This window comes from Haemaphysalis longicornis, unplaced genomic scaffold (assembly GCF_048455015.1).
Source record: "Haemaphysalis longicornis isolate Haplotype H1 unplaced genomic scaffold, Haemaphysalis longicornis Haplotype H1 scaffold_4, whole genome shotgun sequence".
NCBI lineage: Eukaryota > Metazoa > Arthropoda > Arachnida > Ixodida > Ixodidae > Haemaphysalis > Haemaphysalis longicornis.
Genome location: NW_027526361.1, coordinates 67484354 through 67508661, shown reverse-complemented (window position 1 = coordinate 67508661; position 24308 = coordinate 67484354). Strand labels below are relative to the sequence as shown.

The 24308-nt window shown below is 48.7% G+C and overlaps 1 protein-coding gene across 4 annotated transcripts in view; it reads left to right on the top strand.

The window, feature by feature from the left end:
- Me31b (ATP-dependent RNA helicase me31b) overlaps positions 1-6363 on the top strand; it is a 33203-nt gene extending 26840 nt beyond the window's left edge. For all 4 annotated transcript variants that reach the window (XM_077707003.1, XM_077707002.1, XM_077707004.1 and 1 more), the window contains exons 11-12: positions 1114-1225; positions 3975-6363. In XM_077707003.1, coding sequence (XP_077563129.1) covers positions 1114-1182 — 69 coding nt within the window. In that variant the 3' untranslated portion in view covers positions 1183-1225; positions 3975-6363. The remainder of the gene's footprint in view (positions 1-1113; positions 1226-3974) is intronic.
- Positions 6364-24308: the final 17945 nt, after the last annotated feature.

Genomic DNA, 24308 nt, shown 5'->3' with positions numbered 1-24308 from the left:
TCACCCAGCAGTACTTACCTTACCGTATTGACTCTCATAATGATCGCACCCCTCAAGTTTGTCATCAAAATTCGATTTTTTTTTTTAATTTCTTGCGCTTGCTGCTGCAGTATGTGGTATGTGTGCAGTTTAGCTGATGATGATCGTGCTTACCTCTGTTTCTTTTTCTTTCAAAGCGCATATGGCTGGCTACGTTATTGCTGCAGACTTGCCAATATTAGCGATATCGGCAAGCATGCGTTCAATATTGATGAGGAAGAAACTTTCACTAGGTGCACAGCCAAGACAAGGAAAAAAAAATGTGCTCATCTTGCTGCGTCGGCCTCCATGTCCCGCACTGTGACAGCGGCAGCCACTTATTGGTCGCCCTGTTGTCACCTCGCAGCAAACTCGTTTAGTCACGGTCCGTAATTCGTGAAAACTCTGCATTTTGCGTCACTTGCAAAGCTGCTGGCGGCGGTGTGTGGAAGTTTATTGTGTTTTTAATATTTTTATGTTCGAGACCTACCGTAAAAATTTCGACCCGCAACTTGCGTGCCTTTTCTGTTCTCGAAAGTTTTTCGCAAAAAATTTACCCTGCGTAATGAATGCACCGCTAAATTTGCAATTTTTTTTTTTTGAAAAAAAAAAAGCGATCATTTTGCGAGTAAATACGGTAGTTACAAATATTTAGTGGAACAGGGTTTAATTTTAATCAAGGGGCATTGCAATGCAAGTGTGGTAGTTGCAGTAAACTTCCGGGGTTGAAGATTGCTGGTCTTCCACCTCAGTTTTACAGTTGGCGTGTGCTGTCGGAGCACTGTACTCTTGGAACCTCATTTTCAGGCTTCAACAAATTGGTTCCCTAATTGGGGGGCAGGGATTTGATCTGTGCTCTCTCTCTCTCTCTCTCAACCCGTTTGACAATTATCGGTTATAGCGAGGAAATTTCCTTCGTACGTATTTATTTTTAGTTGTGACCGTGATGAGTGCTTACAAGTCAGTTCTGCTACTGAATGTGTTGTGAGGACACTTTTGGCTCTGATGTTGCGTTCCAACAGCTGCCTGAACACGGCAGCCTTTGGCGTACTAGAGTGACCGCCACATTGCCTGGTCCCGTTTCACCCCCACCAGGTCATCGACAAGAACCTGTACGTGGCAGAGCTGATGGCGGAAGATGCAGAAGCAAACGCTAGCAAATAGGTTCCAGTCATTGTGTATCTTCTCATCAGCATAAGACATCACGGTGAGTAGTGCCTGTTGCCTTTATTTGAAGAGCAAGCTTGTGGCTTAGTGGAAAAGGGGAGGTTGGTTACCCCACTAATGCAGCCTACCTTTGGCTGCGAGCTGGCATGCAGGGTGTGGGAAAAATTCCAGTTGAGGGATCCCATGAAGGGCTACTCGACACCTGGATTTTGAATACTCATTCTCGACCACCTGCCAGAAAACAGCAACTCTAAGTGTTGTTGTTACTCTTCCTTAATTCTAGTTAATGGCATGCTGCTAGGTTGTCTTGTTGATGCCTGAAAAAAACTTGTGTAAAAACTGTCTTCCTAATGTCGGCCTAATAATTTCACAAAAGGGTCCTAATGTGCTTATTATTGCATTGGCCAGCATGACCCTGCAGTAGATCACAAAAGCAGGGCTACTGTCCTATGTACAGTGCAATTCCAATATTTACTCCTACTGGCTGGCTATGCAGCCTTCTTTGCAGTAAGCGAAATTCCAACATGGCGCATAATGTTTGCTTGCTCGTATGCAATCCCTGGCTGTTGTTGGTGCTGGTTCTGAGCTTGTAGCATCGATGTCTGTATAATGTCGCTGACAAGGATGGTTCGCTTCCACATTCATGACGCATTTCTGCCTTCACGCCAATGCGTTGACACGCTGTCACTAGAGCAGAAGGCGGAGGGGGCCGCCTCCTCGGCATCTTCACAATACATCTTGGGATTGCACCCGGTGCTCTGTTGACTCAGTGGGAGACTGGGCAACCAAAAGCTGCTCCGCGACGGTGCACGCCAGTGCGGTTTTTATATATCGAGGATGGAAAGGCGCACTGTTGCGGTCTATAGAGGATGCTACTAGTAAGCTAGTGGGTCGCATGATAGAATTCAAGAGAAAAATGAAGAAAACTGGCTTGACGTAGTTGTGATCTTTCTAAGCTAATCGTCAAATTATACTGCTTGTCGTCGTAGCTATTCGTGCATCAAGTCGCTGATTGCATACAGGGGTGAGACAGCTGCGCAGATTTGATACAAATTTGTTTTCCTGCGCCAGGCTGCTCCGAAAGCTGGAAAATTGGTAAAATTGCGCCAAACTGCTCCAAACCTGCCAACGATTTTAACGCTCCCATCAGTTTCATGGGGGAAGAATGCTTACTGACCGCATAATTTCCATTACCACCCAAGTTGATGCTGTTTGTAAAAATTAATTGATTGATCGATCAATAAAAAACCCGCATAAAATGGTCCCCGAAATAGTTTTTTCAGAAGTCACAATGTCGGGTTGCACATGTTATATCTGTACGTTTTTAAACCTTTCCCATCGAAAATCGTTGCAAAGTCCTGTATAAAAATACCAATGTTTACTGAGGCAACAAAACTTGTTCAAGGTAATTACAAAACGGCAATTTTTTGAGCGCTGTATCTCCGGAACGACATTATGTACGTATGCGGGGCGCTGCCATCTTGGTATGGTGAAGATCGGAAAACATGGCCAGCGGGCGAAGCAGTTGCTCGTAGTTCAGGCTAGTTCACTCTAGTTCAGGAAGACCGCTCTTTGCAGATTTGTACCGTGCTTTTGGTTATGGGGGTGGCTAGGTTTACATTTAGTTGGTTGATCTGTTACGGGAAGTTCCGCCACTCGAAAGGTGGAGCTCGTAAAAAAACAACGCGGTGTGCCCGGTGAATTCGCCGCATTTCGTGCGAGGCGCGGTGCGCGCTTGAAGTGAAATTTCGGACTCATTGCGTTGTTATAAAACGCGGAGTTATTGCTGCCTTTGACAGCGAGCTTGCGAGCGGCGGGAATGGGACGGTCGACACTTCAAAGGGGGCGGAGCAGGCACCATGCCGCAAAATGTTCAAGCAGTATCCGAGAGCGGGACGGGCTATTATTGCACGCTAGTAATAATGGTTCATCTATCTGAAGTGAAATTTAATGCCAAAAGGGAGGTGGCTAAACATATCAACATTACTAAAATTCGATTGTAATGAGCATGCACCTTGGGGATTGAAATGGAAGGGCTGGTGGGGTGCGACTGTCACCTCACTTCGCGCAACTTTTGTTGTGGCTCTACCACTTGTGTGTAAAGCCAAGTCTGGGATTACAAAAATAATTTCAGCATTCACATGCTAATAAAATGCGTTACGATTGCTTAGTTTTTCTATCAGACATTTTCAACGGTCCTCCATACGCTTTTTATGCATAGAGCCTAAGAATTTAAAAATTTGTAAAAAGGTAGTGGAGTTCGTACCTTGTGATACTCCAGTAGAAAAAAAACTTAAATGACGGCTGTTTCAGCGTTTTGTACGTTCAAAACCGGTTAGAAATTCCACTTTCTCCCCAGAGTTGCAAAAAATGTCATTCGTTAGGCTCTTAAGGTGACATAATAAATGTTCTGCTCCAAATCAAGGTTCTTCTGCTCCAAAATCGAGCTTTCGCTGCTCCAGAAACTGCTCCCAAATATGAATCAGCTGTCTCACCCCTGCTAATGCAAAAACCGTGGTGACTTCATCGTGAATTTACGAATTCGAAAATATGTCCCCAAATGGCGATTTCAAAAGTTCCGACTAGATAGTCAAGCAAGTGAACACTACTAATTTAGAGACTACGTTTATTTTTTTTTAATCATTGTCTCCAATTAATTCTAGGCACTCACAGTGCATTCATTGTGAAGTCTCGCAGGCTGACTGTTAAACTTGCTGTTGTCATTTTCGTTGTTTTTGCTCATCCATTGTTTCAGTGATTTAATGGCGATATGTTTGCTTCCTTTGCAGATTTTCTACACTTCCACAAGACTGTTCTATACTGTACAGAAGAGTGTGTGCATGGATGTGTTTGTGCTGTGCGTGTCACAAGAAAAGAGAAAACGAGAACTAGAAAAAGCGCCTGCGTGAACTTCTGCTGAAGTAGGATGCCAGTGAATGACTGAAGTGAACAAGTATTTATTATTTTTGGAAGTGCAGCCTCGCATAACTTATGTATACATAGCCTGGTTTCTTTTTTTTTTTTTTTTTTAACGCGTAATACTTCAAGCTCATGATTGCAGTTGTGCGTAAGCGAAGGGAAGCCAGTGCGGTGAGATTTTTTTTTTTTTTTTTTTGCAAGTCTTTCCTTCACGGTTCTGCGAAGTGACCGATTTCAAGAACAAGTGCTGCTTACCTTCGTTTCTGCCTCGTGACGCTGCCGTGCCCGAACGACAGTGTAAAGGACGATCTGTGGTGGGCAGCGTGCGTTGGCGAGAATGCTGTCGGCTCGAAGGACGCCAGAATTGGTCTTCGTGTTGTTTGCGACGCGATGCTGGCCGAAGAATCGTGATGCTCTGGGCGTGTGCAAGGTGTGGTCTCGGTTCCTCCCCCGTTTTCGGTCTCCTGCATTGCAAGATTCAAGAGGACAAGATCAACCGGCGTGTGAGCCTGCTACAAGATGTCCTACCCTTCTGCATGGCGTAGTGCAGTGCGCGTCTGAACTTTTTGTACCTTTGCATGGACTGTACGAGTGAAAGAATAAGGCAAGGCCCACGCACTCTGTTGTTGTAGTAGGAGCGCGAGGAGGGACTGGGACCGTTGTGCTCATGGCCATGCACTCAGCCCAATGCTTTTTTTTTTTTAACTAATCGGATCTACTTTAAATTGTAAATTTCGTTGCCGCTAGCTGCCAGGCAGCAGCCAGTAGTGAAAGCGTGCACTTGGTGACAGCGCTGTTGTCCTTTAGTGCACGCAATCCTCTCTGTATGCAGTGCACTTGGAGATTAGACCGGCTTACTAATGTAACTTCGGACTGTTCTGTGAACAGCGAGGCAAGAGCGAGATGTGCTTTGCCATTGCGCAATGGCTACTGCATCTTACGTTTTCTGTTGTATTTCCATCATGTTTACGGTGTTGCATAGCCTTGCATGGAACTCCTTGCTTCGGCAGCCCAGAAATTGTCATGAGAAATAAGTTGCTGTTCTTTTTTTTTTTTTTTGCTTTTCTACTTGTGTTCGAGTGTGTATCCGGATTCGGCAATTCCACTGTTCAAATATTGTGCACCACTTTCGCAGCAGCACCTTCAGTAGCCCCCCGTGTATATCCTCTGTACAAAATGTAAATTTGTAAATGTTCCCTTAACGATTGGCCGGTCAGCTCGGCATTGCTGTTGAAGCGATGCCGCCACTACTTGCGCTGACATGCCAGGCCCCCCTCTCTGCACGCAACCTAGTGTTCGCCAATGTCGTGCAGGCGACCCGAGTGCTGCGGATTGTGCGCAGCAATCTGGTGGGCAGTTGCGTGCTGCTGCGATTGTGACTGCTCCTGTGCGATTTGCCTGTCTGTACACACGTCTGTCAAGGAACACAGCACTGCCCTGTTTGTTGTCCCCTCCCCCCACCACTTTTTCCCTTTTCATTCTGGCTTACATGTGCTGTCTCTCCTATGAGGGCTCTCTCCACCCCTCCCTTCTTGCCAGACCACTGATCCTGTCTGTCCCTTCTCTCCCTCCTCCTCCTCCTCATCTTTCTCTAAGTTTTTTTACCCATCTTTCCCCTTCCCCCTTTTCCTTTCAAGTTTGCCAGTGGCAAGCTTGCAAAGTGCCGTAGCCTGCAGGAAATGTGGGTGCTGAACGATGTTTGGGATGGACAGTGGCATCGAGAGTAACTGCGGAAGGCGTAACTGGCCTGGTCCACTGCTGTAGACATGAGGAACACTGCTGCCGTCCCGGACATTGTTCAGAATCGCTCTGGGTGGTCAATTCCTCCCAACCCTCGGGTTCTTTGGCCTTCCGGGGGCACTCACTGCCAAGACCCACATTTCCTTGTTGGCACACCAGTACGTTGATTTGGAACGCTAGGCCAAAACAAATTATTCCCATTTCTTTTTTTTCTTGCCAAGCGGAGGGATGTCAAGACACTTGCCGTTAAGTGCTGGTTTGACTGGTTTACAGCTAATTCGTTGTCGATGGCAAACTTGGTGTGTTGGCTGAGTGGTTCAGTTGTGGCAAATATGCCCCTAGCGGCACTTGTGTTATCTCCCTACTGCTTGGAGGTTTAAATATGCAATATGTCTGGGAAACGGTACAATTGGCATCTAATTGGGTTTATTGGCTCAAGTGAAGACCATATCCAGTAGGGATCTCTTGTGATCGGAATAATACGTGACCTGCCAAAATAAAGGATTTATATCTTTTATACATCCGTGTTTGCTCTGGCGTTCCTGGCATGTTCCTAGAGAAAGTGTCGTTAATTGTTCATTGCCTGCCTTTGTAGTAAAAGCTGCATGGCTCTACACCACTTTACGCATAATTTAGGGCCTCTTGCTGCTCTGCAGTTGCTGCAAGACTAAGTTCTGAAAGCAGGCTATTCATGCGAATAAACTAGAGAGGCGATGGCTTAAGGTTTCTAGAATTAAGGGAACACTTGCACACATCCATGAAGTGGCAATGTGCAGCATGAATGTGGTTGCATGCGTGCATACTTGTATGTGAGCAATCAATGTTCTCTAGTGACTGCTATAATTGCCGATGAAAGCAATGATTGTGAGTTGCAGAAGAGTAGGCAGATGGTATAGTATGTTGGATAATATTTAATAGTATGTTGGACAAAGCAGCAAGAAATTCTAGGACACCTAGTAGGTGAGCAGCTTCAATTGCTTTAGTGGGTGTGGTTGCTTTTCTTTAACTACAGAGCCCTTTGGCTTGTGTTACAACAGAATTGTATTACACTAGTGCCTCATGGGAAAGTGGAGTAGGGCCTATTCTGCTGTGCAAAGGAGGTAACAGCAGGCATCCACAAAGCACCAGTGACATTGCCTGCTCTGTTCTCGATTTCTGCAAATAGGTCCTGAAGTAGTCAAAATTAATCTAGTTCCTACTACAGTGCCCATTGGCCAGACACTGCTTCAGCGATTATAGCCAAAAGATTTGGATTAAAATTTTCACAAGAGTTGCTGCATGCCACAAGCAGCATTGCTTATTTTGGTATTCCTTTTCATGCATTTGCATAAACATCCTTGGAGCTTGCGCTACAAGTTGATACTCGTTCACGGGACCGCGGCTAGGGAAGACAGTCTAACATGCGGGGGGGAGATGATACCCTTGAGTTTGGCCCAATGTACTTGCATTGTTATAGGCTTTTGAAAAGGGAGAACAGTAGCCCTGTGTGTGGAGGGAAGTAATGTAGTGGGGTGTTGAAACTAAGAAATGAACTTGTGTGAAAAGCTGTGTGGAGAGACAAGTGGAGGGCAGTTCGTGGCATAGACTGCGGGGGTGAATTGTCTATACTAGGTCACTTCAGGAATGAATGTTTATTGCGGTGTCGGTGTGGGGTCAAATGTGCAGAATTGAATAACATTGGAGGTGGGGAAGGCTACAGGCCGTAGTTGGGTAAGAAAAGAGGTCTGTCATTATCAGAGGAAATCTTGGGACGGTGTGGTGGAAATGGGCGCATCTGGGTTGTCCTGTGGGCTGCATTATACTGTTGTTTCTGGAGCTATAGAAGTGTTGGTGGTGTTACAAGGCAGAAGACATACGAGTACGACCCCTGTTCCGTTGTGGTAGCGTGTTCAGCAAGCGGCTGCAAGGGAGTTGCCTCCGTTCTGACGACGAACAGCCAAAAGCCAGACTGAACTGGTGAATACATGGCGAGCTGAGAAAAGCAGTTACAAGTAGCAGCACTAGAACGGGCAGAGTAATGCCCTCTGGCGGCGCTTGAACACTCACTGGCTGGCTGATCAAAATTCAAGCCTTCTTGTTCTGGCACATGCTATGTTGACACGGCATATTGGGTACCGTACTTGTGGTTCCACTGCTTGCGTCATGTCAGGACCCACTGACCCCAATCACCTCGACAGCAGGTCCTTGCTCCCCTACTACTTCACCCTTAGCCCCCCGAACTGGCAGCGGTCGTTCACGCAACTGGGGAACTCTTTTCTGCCCCTTTAACCCCTTGATGCTCCAAACTGTAATTTTTTGTTTGATTGTGAAAACATTTTTGTGATCTGAAACGGACACTGAAGTGAATTTGTCAAGCTCCCGTTTTTGCTTGCACTGCGGAGACTGGCTCAAATTAGCACACTTTTCATCGTTTATCCGGTTGACAAGTCTAATTATTTTACAAAGTGCGAAAGAAGAAAAACTACCATGTGCGGTTTGCGGCGGCCGCACCAACTAAATGCTGAGACGACGGGAGGAGACGCACCGTGACTGGACGATGCCCAAGGTTAGCAATCAAACAAGTTTCGGTTTCGGTTCTGTAAAACAACATGCTTGACATCCGATGGCATCGTTGGATGGGCATTCTCAATATCTCAGTAATCGTCGTACCGCACTTCTGTCATGTTGTCGGCTGTAAAATGCATAAGATAAGCGTCCGAGGACGGCTTGAATCGTAGCAATCACTAGCCGAGGCCTGCGCAGTGGATGAACGCCCTTCGCGTCCCGCAGACGCTCAAATGCCATGCGCTTTTCCCCCAATTTTCGGAGCAAGCCTCACTCATGGCTGTATCGTAAAAAGCGTGTTCGCACCAGGCCAAGGGTCTGTTGATTCTGGCCTGTGCCCACTGCCCGCAAGCAGTCGGTGCTTATGGCAACAGCACTATAATTATAGAGCTGTTGCCATAAGTAGGACATAAAGAAGTCGGGTTACAAGAAACGTGTTACACGCCCGAGCACGAGAAAAGATGGACAGCTGCCGTCCCCGTCAGTCATTCACTTGGCGCTGTAGCTTCACCGCCTGCTCCGACCAAGGAAATAAAGACAAAAAATCGCCCTTAGCCGAGTCAGTATCGCAGTTTCGCAATACTGACTCGGCTAAGGGCGATTTTTTGTCTTTCTTTCCTTTTTTTACATTTTTACAAGTCAACGATGTAATAAGAAGCGCCTGCCATGTTTTGGTTGGTGGAAACTATTATAAACATCAAATGATGTCAATTTTTGAAGCAATGGCGAAATTCCCGCGTCAGGACTTTCCCCTTTGTACAACTCGCACAGATAGTTCACTTTTTGCCTGAAATATGCGCTCACAGTTTGCGCATTTTTTTTTTTTTTAATTGCGAAAGTTTGCTCTGCAGCATAAAACGGTGGAGGCGAGTGTGTTTAAATGTACATAAACAGGAAGTTTTCACTAAGAAAGTCTAAAAGGCTCCGGTGATACGGCCCAAAGAGCCAGCGTCTGTAGTCGGGAGGTCGGCCTGGGTTGAGTCCCACACTATGTAGTACTTGCTGTCGGGAACGTTGGAGGCCACGGCAAGTCCACAGAAGATGGTGAATGTCTGCGGTCGATGCCGACGTGGTGCAAAATGGGCATGTCCGGCCAAACGGAGCCCGTCGATCCGGGGGCCAGGTGTGGGTGACAGCTGGTGTAAGAGCAGCCCCGACGCGAATCCTAACATTGACATCCGCATGGCGCACCGCCATTCGAGAGCGCCAGATACTATACAATCCTAAAAGCATAATCATATCATGCGGTACATCGTCTTCATTGTTTACACTGAGGAACCTGATTCCATACAGTGTCACCGGATGCTCCTTCTTTAGGGTTCTCATGTGGACGTCCCAGAAGAAAAGGGCATCCCAACAGTCTATAAACACATGTTCTGTAGTTTCAGGTTTTTGACAAATAACGCACAAGTTGTTCCAAACAACACAAAGACCTCGCTCTTCCATCCATGTTTTCACAGGGACTGTGTTGGTGTGCAATTTAAAAAAGAAGGTTTTAACCGAGGCTGGGATTACCATAGCTTTCACCCTGGACAAAACATCCTGTCCTCGGCCTGCAGAGTACACTGCAGCTCGGTACAGAGGTACAGGAAAGAGAATTTCTTTCAGATCTTTTTTCAAACCCTTCCTGGAAACATTTGAGAGATAATCCAAAGAAAACCGCACAGAAAGGAATCTAACTGCGTCAACAACTACTTTCAGATAACCTCTAATTGTAGGCCGTTCCTGGTTGCATGAAGAAACAATGAACTGCGGTAAAGCATTGGCAAGTGCAACTTGGCGAAAACTTCGCAAGAAAGGGTCGTTCGAGTCCCTGAAGAACATAAAACGATTAACAATTTGTCTTACGTATATATGCGATAGCCCGAGAGAGAGAGTAAACGTGTTTATTGCGAAAAGCAATGGGGAGGAGTCCTCAGTCCAAGACCCCTTGAGCTTTCCCCGCCTCAACAGCCCTCAACACCAGCAGGCGCTGGTCATTGAGGTCAGAGCTGGTCAGAGCTCTCTCCCAAAGCTCGCAAGAAGGAATTGAGGGATTTCGCGAATGTAGTGGGGCGTGCGCGCAGCCCCCTACCATATGAAAGAGCGTCCCGGGGGCTCCGCAGAAGCGGCATAGCGGGGAATATACGGTGGGGTGCAAGATATGGCATTTAGTGGGATGGGGGAAAGTATTCGTCTGGAGTGCACGGAGCTGCCGTTCCTCCTCTTTCGTTAGGTGTTTATGCGGTGCTGGGTAGGTGATACGTCCCAACTTGTAGTGCTGCGTTATTTCCTGATACGTTATCAGCGGGGTTGGCCTCTCTTGCTCGTTTCCCGGGGCCCGGCGGGATAACTCTCGGGCCAACCGGTGGGCGGTTTCGTTGCCCGGGACGGCAGAGTGGGCGGGTGCCCATTTGATCATGATAGATCTGTCGGTGGACGCTGGCAGATGATTTGGTGGGTTGTGCGGTGAATTCGTCCGCATGAGAAGTTGCGGCACGCTTGCTGCGAATCTGTGATGATTACGCTGGCAGTAGTTTGCGTTATGGCGAGAGCGATGGCCGCTTCTTCCGCTTGTAATGGGTCGTATCCGGGTAGGGTTAGGCTGGTGACGTGCTTATTGTTCTGGACAACCACGGCTGCCATTGCTCTTATGCCGGGATAGGAAGACGCGTCCGTGTACACTGTGGTTTGTTCCCTCCCGTAGTAAGTGTGGATGGCCTTGGCTCTTGCTTCCCTGCGCCCAGAGTGATGCACAGGGTGCATGTTTCTAGGGGGCGGTGAGACGTACAGCTGTTTCCTGACATTGTGGTCGAGAATTCTCATTTGAGATGTCTGACGCTGCAGAGGGGATGTGAGCCCCAGACGAGAGAGAAGAGTCCTCCCTGCGCTTGTAACTCCCAGACTCAACCTTTGGCTCGAAAGATGGGCTTCTATGAGCTCGTCGGCTGTATTGTGCAGGCCCAGCTTCAATAGCTTGTCGGTGGCCATGCTGACGGGAAGTCCGAGTGCCTGTTTGTAGGCCTTCCGAATGATGACATCCAGCCGTTCCATTTCTGACTTGGAGAGAAGAGCGTAGGGTATGGCGTATGTAATTCTTGAGATTATGAATGCTTGGACGAGGCGGAGGGTGCCGTCCTCGCGCATTCCCCGTGTTTTGGTGGTCACACGCCTGATCATATGTGTGACTTGGTCCGAGGTATGTTTCAGCCTATTTATTAGGATGGAGTTTGTTCGATCGGCTTGAAAGGTCATACCAAGGATCTTGATATGCGAGGAGGGAACGATGGTGTGGCCCTCTATGTGGATGGTGACAGTGGGTGGCCTCTGGAGGAGTTTCTTTCTTGTACAAACAAGGAGGAGTTCCGATTTTTGTGGGGCACATTGGAGGCCGCAAGACTTGGCGTAATGAGTGACCGTGTTGGCTGCAGTTTGTAGGCGCTCCTCTATCTCGCCTAGGGATCCTGTCTTCGACCAGATGGTAATATCACCTGCGTACAAGCCGTGATGTATGCCCGGAATAGAATCCAATAAGGGAGGGAGACCGATCAGCGCAATATTGAACAACAAAGGGGAGAGCACTGCCCCTTGTGGTGTGCCGCGGCTGCCCAGCAGGATGGGATCTGTGGCTAGGTCTCCCACTTTAAGTATTGCCCTACGATCTGTGAGGAAATCTCTTATGTACTGATACATTCTAGGCCCGCAGTCGAGAGCATTTAGTTGCGAGAGGATGGCGGCGTGTTTAACATTGTCAAACGCCCCCTTGAGGTCCAGCGCAAGGATGGCGGTGGGTGAGTTGCGGGTGGCAGGCAGCATAACCTCTTCCTTGAGCTGGAGTAAGATGTCTTACGTAGACAGACGAGGGCGAAAGCCAAACATGGTCGTAGGTAGCTTATCGTGATCTTCGAGGTACGTTTGTAGCCGGTTTAAAACGATGTGCTCCAACAATTTGCCTACACATGATGTGAAGGAAATATATGTCGAAGGTTATCAGTGCTCGGTGGTTTGCCCGGCTTAGGTATGAGCCTGACTTCCGCTATTTTCCATTCATCTGGGAGTAAACCCGTCTGCCAGATGTGATTGAAATAATCCGTTAGCTCAAGCAGGGAACGGGTGTCCAGATTAGCGAGGGCCTTGTTGGTTATTTGGTCTATTCCGGGCGCCGTATTGCGGCGAAGCTTGTCCAGAGCGGCCGTAACCTCATGCAGATGGATGTCGTCGTCCAGGAGGGGGTTGAGCCTTCCAGAGTAGGGGGGAAGGGGCTCCGTAGGGTGAGTGGGAAGATAGCGGGCCGTAAGAGTGGCGAGCAGGTTTCGTGTGCTTCCCGAGTGTTGATGAAGGATTCTGGCCATTGTGCGTTGGGATTCAGTCTTGCTCTTGCCGGGGTCTATAAGAAAACGCAGCAGCTTCCACGTTTTGGAAGTGCTAAGGGAGTTACGCATACCATCGCAGAGGGCAAGCCAGTTTTCTTTGCACAATGAGGCGGCATAGCGTGCCGCTTCCTCTGTAAGGTGAGCAATGCGTTTTTTTAACTTACGGTTGAGCTTTTGTTTGCGCCAGCGTTTAATTAGACTGCGGCGAGCTTCCCACATGTGGAGGAGCCGCGCGTCCACGCATGGGGTGGTGGTCGACGTCTCAATTACTTTTGTGTGATTTTGAACGTCCTGGTGGAGACGGGATATCCATTCTTGAAGAGTGATTGGTGGATGATTTGTCGGTTTTTCTCTTGTTTGACGTTCTTCTCGGAGTTTGGTCCAGTCAGTGAGACGCGCCGTGCCGAATTTGACTCGGTACTCTGTGCCGTGTATGGTGGTGGCCAAGATGGCGTGGTCACTTCCTAAATATTCTCCGAGGTGCGCCCAGTCCGCATGAGAGATGTGACCAATCATAGCCAAATCTGGTGAAGTGTCCTTGGTGACGCTGTTGCCCATGCGCGTATGGGAGGCGGGATTAGTCAGGAGAGTTAGGTCGTAGTTTTCGATGATGGCATGCAAAGCATTACCACGTGTATTAGAGTACGTGTAACCCCAGAGCTGGTGGGCCGCGTTGAAATCGCCCGTTATGAGAAGAGGATGACTGCCCGCTTTGCGGATGGCCTGAGTGATCACATCGTGGAGGCTTCCGGCTTTACATTTGGGTCTGCAATACATGTTCAAAAGGAAGAGGCTGTGTATCGGTTTTGTAGCACGTGGGATGAGCTCTACCAGGATTCCCAACTTCTCTGCTTGTTGGAGAGCGTGTTGGATAGCAGTGATTCGTTTGCTCACCAACGTGTGAAGTCTATTGCCAGTGTCTTCTCCGTACGTCACGTAGCCGGGAAGGCGAGGGGGGGAATTGGTCTCTTGAAGTGCTATGACATCCGGGGGTGAGGTAGACGCCGCAACGAATTGAGAGAGTGAGCCGCACTTGTTTTTGAATCCTCGACAATTCCATTGCCATATGGTGGTTTTGTGGTTGAGGGTTTGTTTATTCTTGTGCACTGCCATCTTCGGTCGGATGATCCTCTTGGGGGGGAGTAGGTCTGCTGTAGGGCTTCATGTCGCGCCGTGCTAGGCGAGCGGGGTGAGTTTGAATGTGAGCTTCAAGCTTTTCAAAGTGGATGTTAGTTTGTTGCATATAGTTCAGAATAGTTGCCAGTTGCTGTGAGATTTCTGCGAGATTCGGTGCGGGTGTGAGCGGTGCTGGCGGGGGTTCGACTGGGGTTGGTGGTGAGCGTTCTGTCTTTCTGCGTTTCTCTGGAGTTAATTGCGGTTGCGCCTGCTGCCTGATTTAATTGCGAAGGGCATGTAGTTCTTCTCTCAGACTGGTTATTTCCGCTTTAAGCTGTGCATTCTCCTCCATTAGTCGCGTGTTCGCAGCTTGGATTTGTTTAAGCTCAGCACCAAGAGGTGATGGGGAACGAGCTTTAGGAGAGAGCATCTGTGCCCAGCTCACCTGCGCCAATGACGGGTCTCTTCGCCTTGGGGTGCTCCGACTGAGGGCTCGGGCTATCGCACACGCTCAAAGTCCCGAGGAAGTGCGATAGCCCGAGCCCTCCCAGCTTCACTCTTCGCAAAAGATAACTTCGGCTCGTGCGTTTCCATGTTGAATTCCACATAAAGACAGCAAAAATACGATGCAACTTATTCACATGAACACGGGAACAGTGAATAGCTTGCATCACGAACCACACTTTCGCCAGAAAAAACAAGTTGCAGACAGTGGCTTTTGCGAAAACGGACAGTGCACGCCCCCCACCCCCCTTTCCTCACTTTCTGGCTTTGTCGCGGAGTCTTTGGGTTTCGTCTTACTGATTGCTGTCCAAATGACTCTCCATCGGTACCCCCAGGTACCGCCCAGGCGTGGTGGTCCAGTTTACGCGTTCGAATACAGTCGGTGTTGATTCCCAGGTTCCGTGCCAAAAACCGGCACACTTCTGCCAATTGAGTGAGCTTTGGGTGACGTCACAAAATTCTTTGGTTATCATGACAGCTCTACTCACACTTTGTTCGTCTGTGCAGAATATGGCCACATCATCAGCATACGTTAGCAGCTTGACTTCGCTTGCATGCAACACAAAACCTCGTACATAACTATCATTGGTAATCTTTAAACAAAAGGGTTCTAGAAAAATACAAAACAACAATGGGGAAGCAGGGCACCCTTGCCTCACTGATGACAACACTGGAATGTACTCGGTAACACTTTTGTTAATTATCAGCTGCGTGAAACAATCATGATACGCCATCTTAACGCCCTTTAAAATAACATCTCCAACGTTTATATGCTTCAAAACTGAAAAAAGGATCCCATGACTGACGCGTTCAAAGGCTTTCTCGAAATCTACTTGTAGCATGGCTACTTTACGAAAAAACATGTCACAGCACTGCAAGACACTTCGCGCTACCTGAATGTTTGTTACAATACTGCGACCTTTAATGCCACATGTCTGATGTGGCCCGACAATCATACTGATCACACTCTGAAGTCTTTTGGCAATAATCTTCATTAATATTTTGTAGTCTGTGTTGGCCAAAGTAATGGGCCGATATCCTGTTACAGACTGCCTTTTCAAAGGATCCTCAGATTTTGGAATAAGAATGGTGTGCGTGCGGGTGAAAGTTTTTGGCAGCGCACCATTTTTGAAAGCTTCCTCGAATACAAGAAACAAAAAAGGGGCAACCTTATTTTGGTACATCCTATAGAAGTCGGAACCAAGGAGGCTAAAAAGTTTTTTTAACCTCCTTGGTCGGAACCCAGACCATCCGGACCCGGTGCTTTCCCACGTTTTTACTCATCAATTGCTGTTTCGACTTCTTTTAAACAAATGGGTTCTTCGAGTCTCTTCGAGTCTCTTCGAGCCTAGTCTCTTCATCTAACACTGGTAACAGTGAAAGAAACTCTCACTCAAAAACATCTACTTTGGGACATGCAGGGCTGAACAGCTCTGTGTAAAACCGCACAAACTCTCTTTTTATTTGTTCCTCCTCGCGCATAGCAACACCCTGACAGGTTATTTGTTCAATTTTGTTGGCCTTCACATAACGCATCTCATCTTCTAAAGTGCGCTTTGTGGGCGCCTCCCCTGCCAGCAACCTTTCTGCACGCGCTCTAATTGTTGCCCCCCTGTAGCGTTCCTGATCGATCGCCTCAAGCCTGCTTTTGATGGTTCCGATATCGTCGCCGACCAATCCTGGCATCTGGCACTCTAGCTTCAACATACGACTGAGATTGCGACGGAGGGTATCCTCTTCCTCCTTTTCAGTTCTTTTAATGCAGACGGCTCTTTCAATGGCCTTCATTTTTATGTCTTGCTTGAAAAGCTCCCACTTTGCTCCCCACCCAATTTCAACATCATCTCTGCACTTAACGAAAATCTCCTTCACTGTTCCATTGAAAGTGTTGTCCTTTAGTAACTTAGCATTTAAGTTCCACAACTCCCAACTAAATTTCTTGCACCCCTTCCCCTTCCAACCTAGAAAAAGGGAGACAAGACAATGATCACTAAATGATACCTGGTCGACTGCGTAATTATTGCACGTCGACAGAAGCTCCAGAGAGACGTATATCCGATCTAGGCGCGCATGGCTGCTTCCCTGAAAGTGCGTGTAGCACACCGTGCTCGTGTTACCCGAGCAGTGGGCCACATCTGACACGTCAGTCTCATTTAGCATATGAGTAAGGGTCTCTACACTCTTATCGTTCCAAGTTCCCGATCCTGCACGGTCTTCCCGTGCGCACACGCAATGAAAATCACCCAAAAGAATGATATTCCTATCACACTTCAGATGGTTAGAAATACTAAAAAAAACTGATTCCTGTCGTTCACAGGATTAGGGGCGTAAATGCACATTACTCTAAATTTACTACCTGAAAAAGAAAAATCACAAAGAACTAGTCTGCCATTGTCGCTGGACCTGACACTTTCAATTTCAATGCCTATGGCGTTTTTTTCAAAAATACAGCACCCTGCCGATGAAGCGACCGAGTGACTGACACACACACTGAAAAGATTAGCGAAGGGACGCACCATGCCATCAGTACCTTCCTCAGTCCCAATTTTGGTCTCCTGCACAGCCAAAATATCTAGTTCCTTTTCATTTATCAGGCGATTTAGCTGGTACTGCTTCCGCCGACTGCCAAGGCCTCGTACATTTAAGGTGCCTATATGAAGTGGCCGTTCAAGTTTAACCGCTTTTCAAATGGGTACTACTCCGAAGGCGTGGCAGTAGATCTCCAACAGCGCGCACATTGTTCATTTTCGTCATTACCGAGTACGGGGTGCACGAGGGCACGCTGCATTGCGCTCTCCTGAATGCGGTGTAGTAGCTCCCGGGTGGTAGTCTGGTACAGTCATCATGCTTTAGCAGGTGCACCAAACACACCTTGCTACGCCATCCCGCCGCCACCTCAAACACTTTAGGAACACTCAAGTCGGCTGACCAGTTCCTTTGTGGCGCTCAGTCTCAACGCTGGACTTGAGCTTAGTCGTCGGCTGAGTGGCCGCCTTTGCAGGCGGCTCTCCCAGTCCCGGCGTTCCGTTGCCGTCCCCGTTGCCGTCGCTGTCACGCAGACGCTTGCTCACGCCCGCTGATTTCGTATCCATGGCGTCTGTGTCGTCCTAAAACTTGGTGACAGGGGTTGAACTGACGTCTCCCCCGACAGGGGTTGAACTGACGTCTCCCCCGTGGCCTTGCCCCGGGTCCGAAACACCAGCTACACCTGTACGTTCTTCGTTATTTTCTGCTGGCCCTTGGTCCTCTTGCCGTTGGAGATTCTCTTTTGGCTCCGGCAGCACCGGGGGGCGCATCTCTTCCTCCATGGCGTTCTCCGTGTCCCTGGCCGCGTCCTCGGCGTCAGCTTCATCCACAATGAACTCGGACGCTATCTCCCCTTGATGCGTTGGTCCCGTGACCTTGGGGTACGTACGCACGCATTCGCTGGCCTCGTGACCAAAGCAGCGGCAGGACGTGCACCGCGGAACTTTGCGTTCGCGCCGGAAATGCCCGGTCGAGCCACAGCGCAGGCACTGTGGTGCGCGTCCCTGGACTACTAATAGGACTAGTTCTCCAGCTACTCTCAACTGGTGAGGCAAGTCGTCCACCTTCAGCCCAGCCTTGAGCGTTATGCTGACCGTCCTGGTTGTCGAGCTTTTCTCCTGAACTCCAGTGACTCGCCACCTCTCTTTGCCCACTTCCCCCACTTTCCCGTACGGAGCGAGGGCGGCGCGGACATCTTCGTCAGCTGCGTTGTAAAGTAACCAGTGCAGCTTCAGTCGTACCTTTTGGTTTGACGGGTCGACGACAATGCACCGGTGCCCCTTCACGTTGACTTCCGGGTTTTCCAAAATCGTCTTCATTCCGTCGGGGTTCTTGAAAGTAACCGCCCATAAGTGGCTCATTTGATAAGCCCCAAGGGCTACTACTTCGGAAAGCATGTCCCAGTTGCGCCAGCGTATCGCGAAAATCTTCGACGCGATACGGGCGGGCACGCAGATCGCCATGCAAAAACACGGGGTTCAACACACTTCGTCCTGTGGGCAGCGTGGGCAGCAAAACCTGATACTCGTTGTCATGCTCAATAAACCTGTTACCGCGGGCCGGATGGCCCGCTGAAACCGCTCTAAAAGAGCCCGTAATCTCACGTATGCTCACTACGGTGGCCGGAAGTGGGCCACTCGGCTAAGGGCGAGCGCTGCCGGCCTTGGAAATATGAGGTATATAATGTATAACCAGTTTACACTTTTATTTAGTTATAGCGTTTCAAGCAGCTTAAGTGACTATTTGTTCTATTGCGCTCGTGCAGTAAGCGTCCCCCAAGTTTCCACAATATCTCACGTCTAGCAATCGCATTTCTTAGACGGAAAAGCGTTCGCAGACAAAGTTGGTGGAGAGGGCAGAAGACGCGGCCCGTGCCAATGGACTCCTGGAATGAGGAGGCCACCCTAAAGACTCTTTACTAAGAAACAATAAACATGTTTAGCCTCTCTCTCTAAGGTTCCAAGTAGCATGCCCATCCGAGAGTTGCGCCGGCTGCGGTAGCGCTGGAGGAAGGCCGCGCCGTCCGCTGTGCCCTGCAGGCGGTGGATGTGGTGGAGCCCCACCTGCAGGGCCCGGATCGGGATAGGCCAGGAGCCTGCCTCCGTGTACGTCGCCGCCACCGGAGATACCTTCATTACCCTAATTCTCCTCCTCCTAACTGGCGGGTGTGGTTGGCGTCGGTGGCTCGTGTTGAGCACCTGGCCATGGTTCTCGCGGAAGAGTATAAATAGGTCTTAAGCCCGTTCTTCATGGTGCGAATTTAGCCCGTGAATTCGCAGCTGCGGCGCCGATCGTGCGGCAAAGCGATCTCGTTTTCCTATTTTCACTCTTGCAGCAAGTTGCTAAATGCCAAGCCGCATTCACAGTAGAGCCACTAAATAAGCTATTTAGTGACGCTATTTCACTGAAGACGTTCGGCTGTTCCAAACATTTGGAAATTTGCAACAGCAACGAGAATAGATCGTTTTGCTGCACGAGCGGCACCGCAGCTGCGAATTCGCAACATGTAGAATGGGCTTTAGACTGACTGGAAATAAAGCCCTGCTTTATCTCTCTCTCTCTTTATGGTCTCCACTGCAACGGTCAAAACAAGCGTCGACACGTTCGACGCGAAGTCAAACACACACAAGCAAAGGACTCTTGCAGAGTGTTGGTGCTAGTGCTAAACATTTATTACAAATAAGAGGAGGTTTGCGGCCAAAAGCGGAAGCAGCCCTCAGTCCAGGGCCTCTGCGGCGGCTGTGGTCCTGCGTGCCCGGTCCACCAACTGTCGCTGGTCCTCAGGGTCCGAGCTCAGCAATGCGGCCTCCCACAACTTAGGGTGGGGATTCGAATGTTGTGGGCTGCTCATCTATTTTGGCAAGCCTACGTGGTGTGGTGCATTGTTGGATGTTCGCTGCAGTGTGGACATGTTGGTGGATATATTGTGGGGTGTATGATATGCAGGAGGCTAAGGTGGGGGTATGTGTTAATCTATAGTTGCCGCCAGGCTACAACCTCCTCTCGGGTGAGCTTCTGGTGCAGTGATGGGTGGGCACATATGGGAAGGCGGTGGTGTTGCAGAAGTGCACGATACTGCTGCTGGATAGGCATTCGGTCACAGAGCGACTGGTCCGGTGCTGGGAGGGCGCATTCTCGGGCTGTATAGTGTGCTCGCTTGTTTCCGTCGAGCTCTTAAACTCCCGCTGGGGCAGTTGCAAGCAGGGGGCGCGCGAGAACTGCGAAGGCGGGGAATTTGAATTACATTGGACAAACCTCCGTTCCGTTCATTAAGAGAAAAGTGAGACATGGCGGCGAAGAGCGTGATGGGTGGTAGCAGTGAGCGATAACGGCGCCACCACCCATTATGGGTAATCCCTGCTCTGTGCACTTCCGACAGCTTTCACATGGAGTGGAACGGCTTTGATTTTTTGAGTAGTCGGAGGGCGGACGTTGAGATGGGACCTCCGACCGTTGCCGCAGTTTATGCACTCATGTTGGCAGTCTGTGAAGCGGTTTCTTCGTAGTTTGAGACGTCATCGCCAGTGCGATGGCCGTTTCTTCGGCTTCGACGATGTTTCTAGTTTTTACGGTCGCAGTGCGAACGACGTCGCCTGAGCCGTCAATGACGCTTACTGCTGTGGCCGGGTGGGATGCGTAGTGGGCCGCGTTCGTGAATCGCACTTGTGGATGGGCAGAGTACTTGCCTTGTAAGAATTGTCCCGTGCTTGCCTGTGGTGTGCGTGATGCCCGCGGCGCATGTTGCGCGGGAGCGGAGCAACCCTCATGACCGTACGGATGACCTGTGGTATAAGGCTAGGCGTCGGTTAAAATGTTTAACCCGATTAATCAAAAGGTTTTAATCGGTTCATTGATCAATTGATCACCTGCGTTGGTTCATGAACAATAATAAAAAAAAACATTCCAATAATATCAATGGTTATTTTAAAAATAATATATTAATGAAAATATTATCAGCATGCTCCTCGTCCTGTTTATTTCATATAAAATAAGCAGGTGGTCGTCACGACGCTGATGCGACTGGACGCGTAATCCTGCGTTCGTCATTCGCACTATATTTCTAGAATCAGGAATACCGGCGCTCGCCGTATTTGCAGGCGGCGCCGAATAATCGTGGTTTACTTAAGCCAGGGTTAGTCGATGTAACGCTAAAACGGTGCGAGCTAGTGCGCGCTCGCCGTTTTTTGCTCGCGTATATTTGTATTATGAATAGCCATTTTCCCGTCTGTTTTTGCAGTCAGTTTGCTGTCATCTCTGAGCATACTTCAATCGTATCCTGCTGGGACGTACAGAGCGGGTTATTTGAACACGAGTATAATGCTTGCCTTGCTTGCGCAGAATTTCTACATGGCACTCTTTTGCTCACATGACTTCAACCGATTAACCGGTTAAAATATTAATCGTACGTGACTAAAACATTAATAGACTAATCAGAAGGTTAATCGACCAATCGCCCGGCCCTACCTGTTGGGCAGTTACCGGTTGAGGGCACGTGGATGGCGTCCGCTGTCTGATCACCTATAGCTGCCTCAGCGCCGTGCAGCCGTTCGAAGTTTGCCTGAACCGCTGTAGTTGAGTGACGAGGTGGGCATCAATGATCTCCCGCACCCTAATTATTGTGCACCCTGAGAGATTCCAGCTTGTTTGTAAGGAGGGAGGACTTGCTTGTACGCCTTCCGCACGAGAATGTCAATTTGGTCCATGTCCCTTGGTTTCAGCGGAAGGTAAGGGGTGGAGTAGACCACGCAGCTGACAACCAGTACTCTTAAAAAAAAAAAAGTCGGCGCACTTACTAACAGAACACTAACCATTTACTTGTCCCAGTATTGACTAGGTACTTAGTTGCTTTTACTAACTGGTCATGCATGACCTAGTAAAAAGCTACGCGTAACAATGTGGATCTGCTGAGTGCGCAGCGCGACATAGACACATTCATCACGCACATACCACACGTGGACAATCAACAACTGAATTGAGCTAGAAAACCAACGGGATGCACGGGGAGAGCGAGTATTATACCCGTCAAACGTGCCTATTTAAGTGCACTTCCGCCGAGTGCACTCGGGCTTCCCAAGTGACACTTAGGCTGCGCGCTGCTAAACGACGAAATAAAGTGCCCTTGGCCGTGATGTCAGCGACGATAGCCGGCGTAACTATTACGCAAAATTACCTGAAATTCCCCCTCTTCATCACGTGAGGAATAATGCAAACATTTCGTTGTGTTTGCATTGTTAAAAGTTGCAATCGGCGCCTCGCACAAGACCGCAAAAAACAGAGTCGGGACGGCGACTGAACATCGGCGCTGATATCTTCACTGTTATTCACTGCGCAGTGAGTAACGGTGAAGATATCAGCGCCGATATCAGATATTATTGTTTGGAGGAAATTATCTGAAAGCGTTGAATACAAGAGAAATAGGGGCTGAACGCAGGAACACAATCACAGGGCCACAAGAAACCACCTACGAGAAGTACGAGAACGCCGCAGAGAACGGCTGCCATGGGGAAAAACACCCACCAGGCGGCGCTGGCACGTTGTCGAGAGAGAGGTTATTTTGTTATTTTTTGCCGATGCTTCAATTTTTGTAAAAATAAATAAGCAATAGTATATCTATAATTAACTTTTAACGTTACTTATTATCATCTAAACGCTCGGGGTTTTATGTTATTTTTTCCGATTTTCCGACTTCTGTTCACGAGATTACTCACTCGGCGAGCTGGCTCCGGTAAATTGTGCTTGGGGACCACACTCAGCTTAAAGTGCGTTCTTTGTATAAAGTGTCATTCGCGTTTACCGTTTAACTGCTCCGGAATGACATTTTAGCCGAGTGCAGTCTGTGTAAGTGCACTTAAATAGGCACATAAAGAGAATTTATTAAACACAGGTTACAGCTAGGACCCGCTGTAGTTTGCTACTACATTCTTTGCCCATGTCGGCCTTGCGCCATTAAACTTAAACCATCATCAGTTAGCTACTACACGGGTCGACAGAGCACAGGATTTACGTAATGTGCCACAGAGGAAAAGGAAGTGAAGATCACGGAAGTTCACAAAACTAGTACACCGCACCGAAGGTCAGGCACGTTTAACAAGGGTATTACTTAGTTTCCTTAGAAATACATGATCATCTGCTCTTCTTGCTTTTATAGCCAGCAGCGTAAAGTTCCCTGAGAGAGTCGGTGGGCTTGTCGTAAAAATAAAATATTGTAGCGATAATTTTAGAATTATGCATTTTAATGTGAGCATATACAAGACATCATGTGGATTTGCAAAAACTTTTTAATCGTGATTTGGTGTGGAAAAACAGCTGTAGTTATTATGTTCAATAATTCATAGAATTTGTTGCTTCAGTGAATGTTAGTATCAAACCAGCAGCAGTTACTAAGTGCACGGTCTAGACTAGCAACGGTTCCACACTTAGTGGTAGGACCTACGTACCGTATTGGGGGGTAGTAAACTCCGTACGGAGTTAGTAAATACAGCCGTTACTACCCTTTTACGAGCTTTTTTGTTAAGAGTGAGGGCTTGCACCAGTTTGATGACATCATCCTGCTACATACCCTGGTGCCGGTTTTGACTCGACTCACCATGCGTGTGATTTGCGAGGTGGGTGTGGTTGAGGCGCCGGATGGTTAGCGTTCCTCCTTCGTCTTGCTGGATGTGAAGTCCCAGTATGCGGATGGTTGGGACTATGGGGATGTCGCAACTCTGGAGCTTTCGTTGTATTGTGGAGGGTTCCAGTGGCCTGCCGCGTGGTTTGCGTATCAGTATGATGAGCTCGGTCTTGGGGAGCACTGAAGATTGCGCGCACTGGCGTACTGTTAGACTGCGTTAGTGGCTGGCTGGAGCGCATACTGCATGCCGCCTTCTGACCCACCAGTAGTCCAAATCGTGATGTCATCTGCGTAGAGCACAGGTTTAATCCCCGGGATGACGCTAAGTTGTCGCGGAAGCGTAATCATAGCTATATTAAATTATGTTGGGGAAAGCACCGCTGCTTGCGGCGTTCCTTTGTTTGGCGTGGTTTCAAGGGCCGTTCGTGGTGGTCAAATGCTTACAGTCGCCATGCGATCCGTGATGAATGTCTTGCATATACGGGAACATTCGTTTTACACAGTTGGTGTCCTTTAGGTTTTCGGGGAACGCGTCGTGGCTTGCAGAGGCGAAGACGTGATGAGTCAGACGCCACGAACAGGTGTCGAGCCCGCGCTTGCGCGAGAAGGTTCTGCAGGGTTCTGTTCTGTAAGGGGGCTTCGCCTCACATCACTGACGCTCCGCAAAGGATACCGACGGCGAGTCGCGTTGTACGGTGCTGAAGCCTGCGTGAAGCCTGCGTTTGTGTCAACACACGACACAGCCGATTCGTAGCAGTGGAAAATTCCTTGCGCTTAGGTCTACTCATTGCACTTTACGTCTCCTCTTG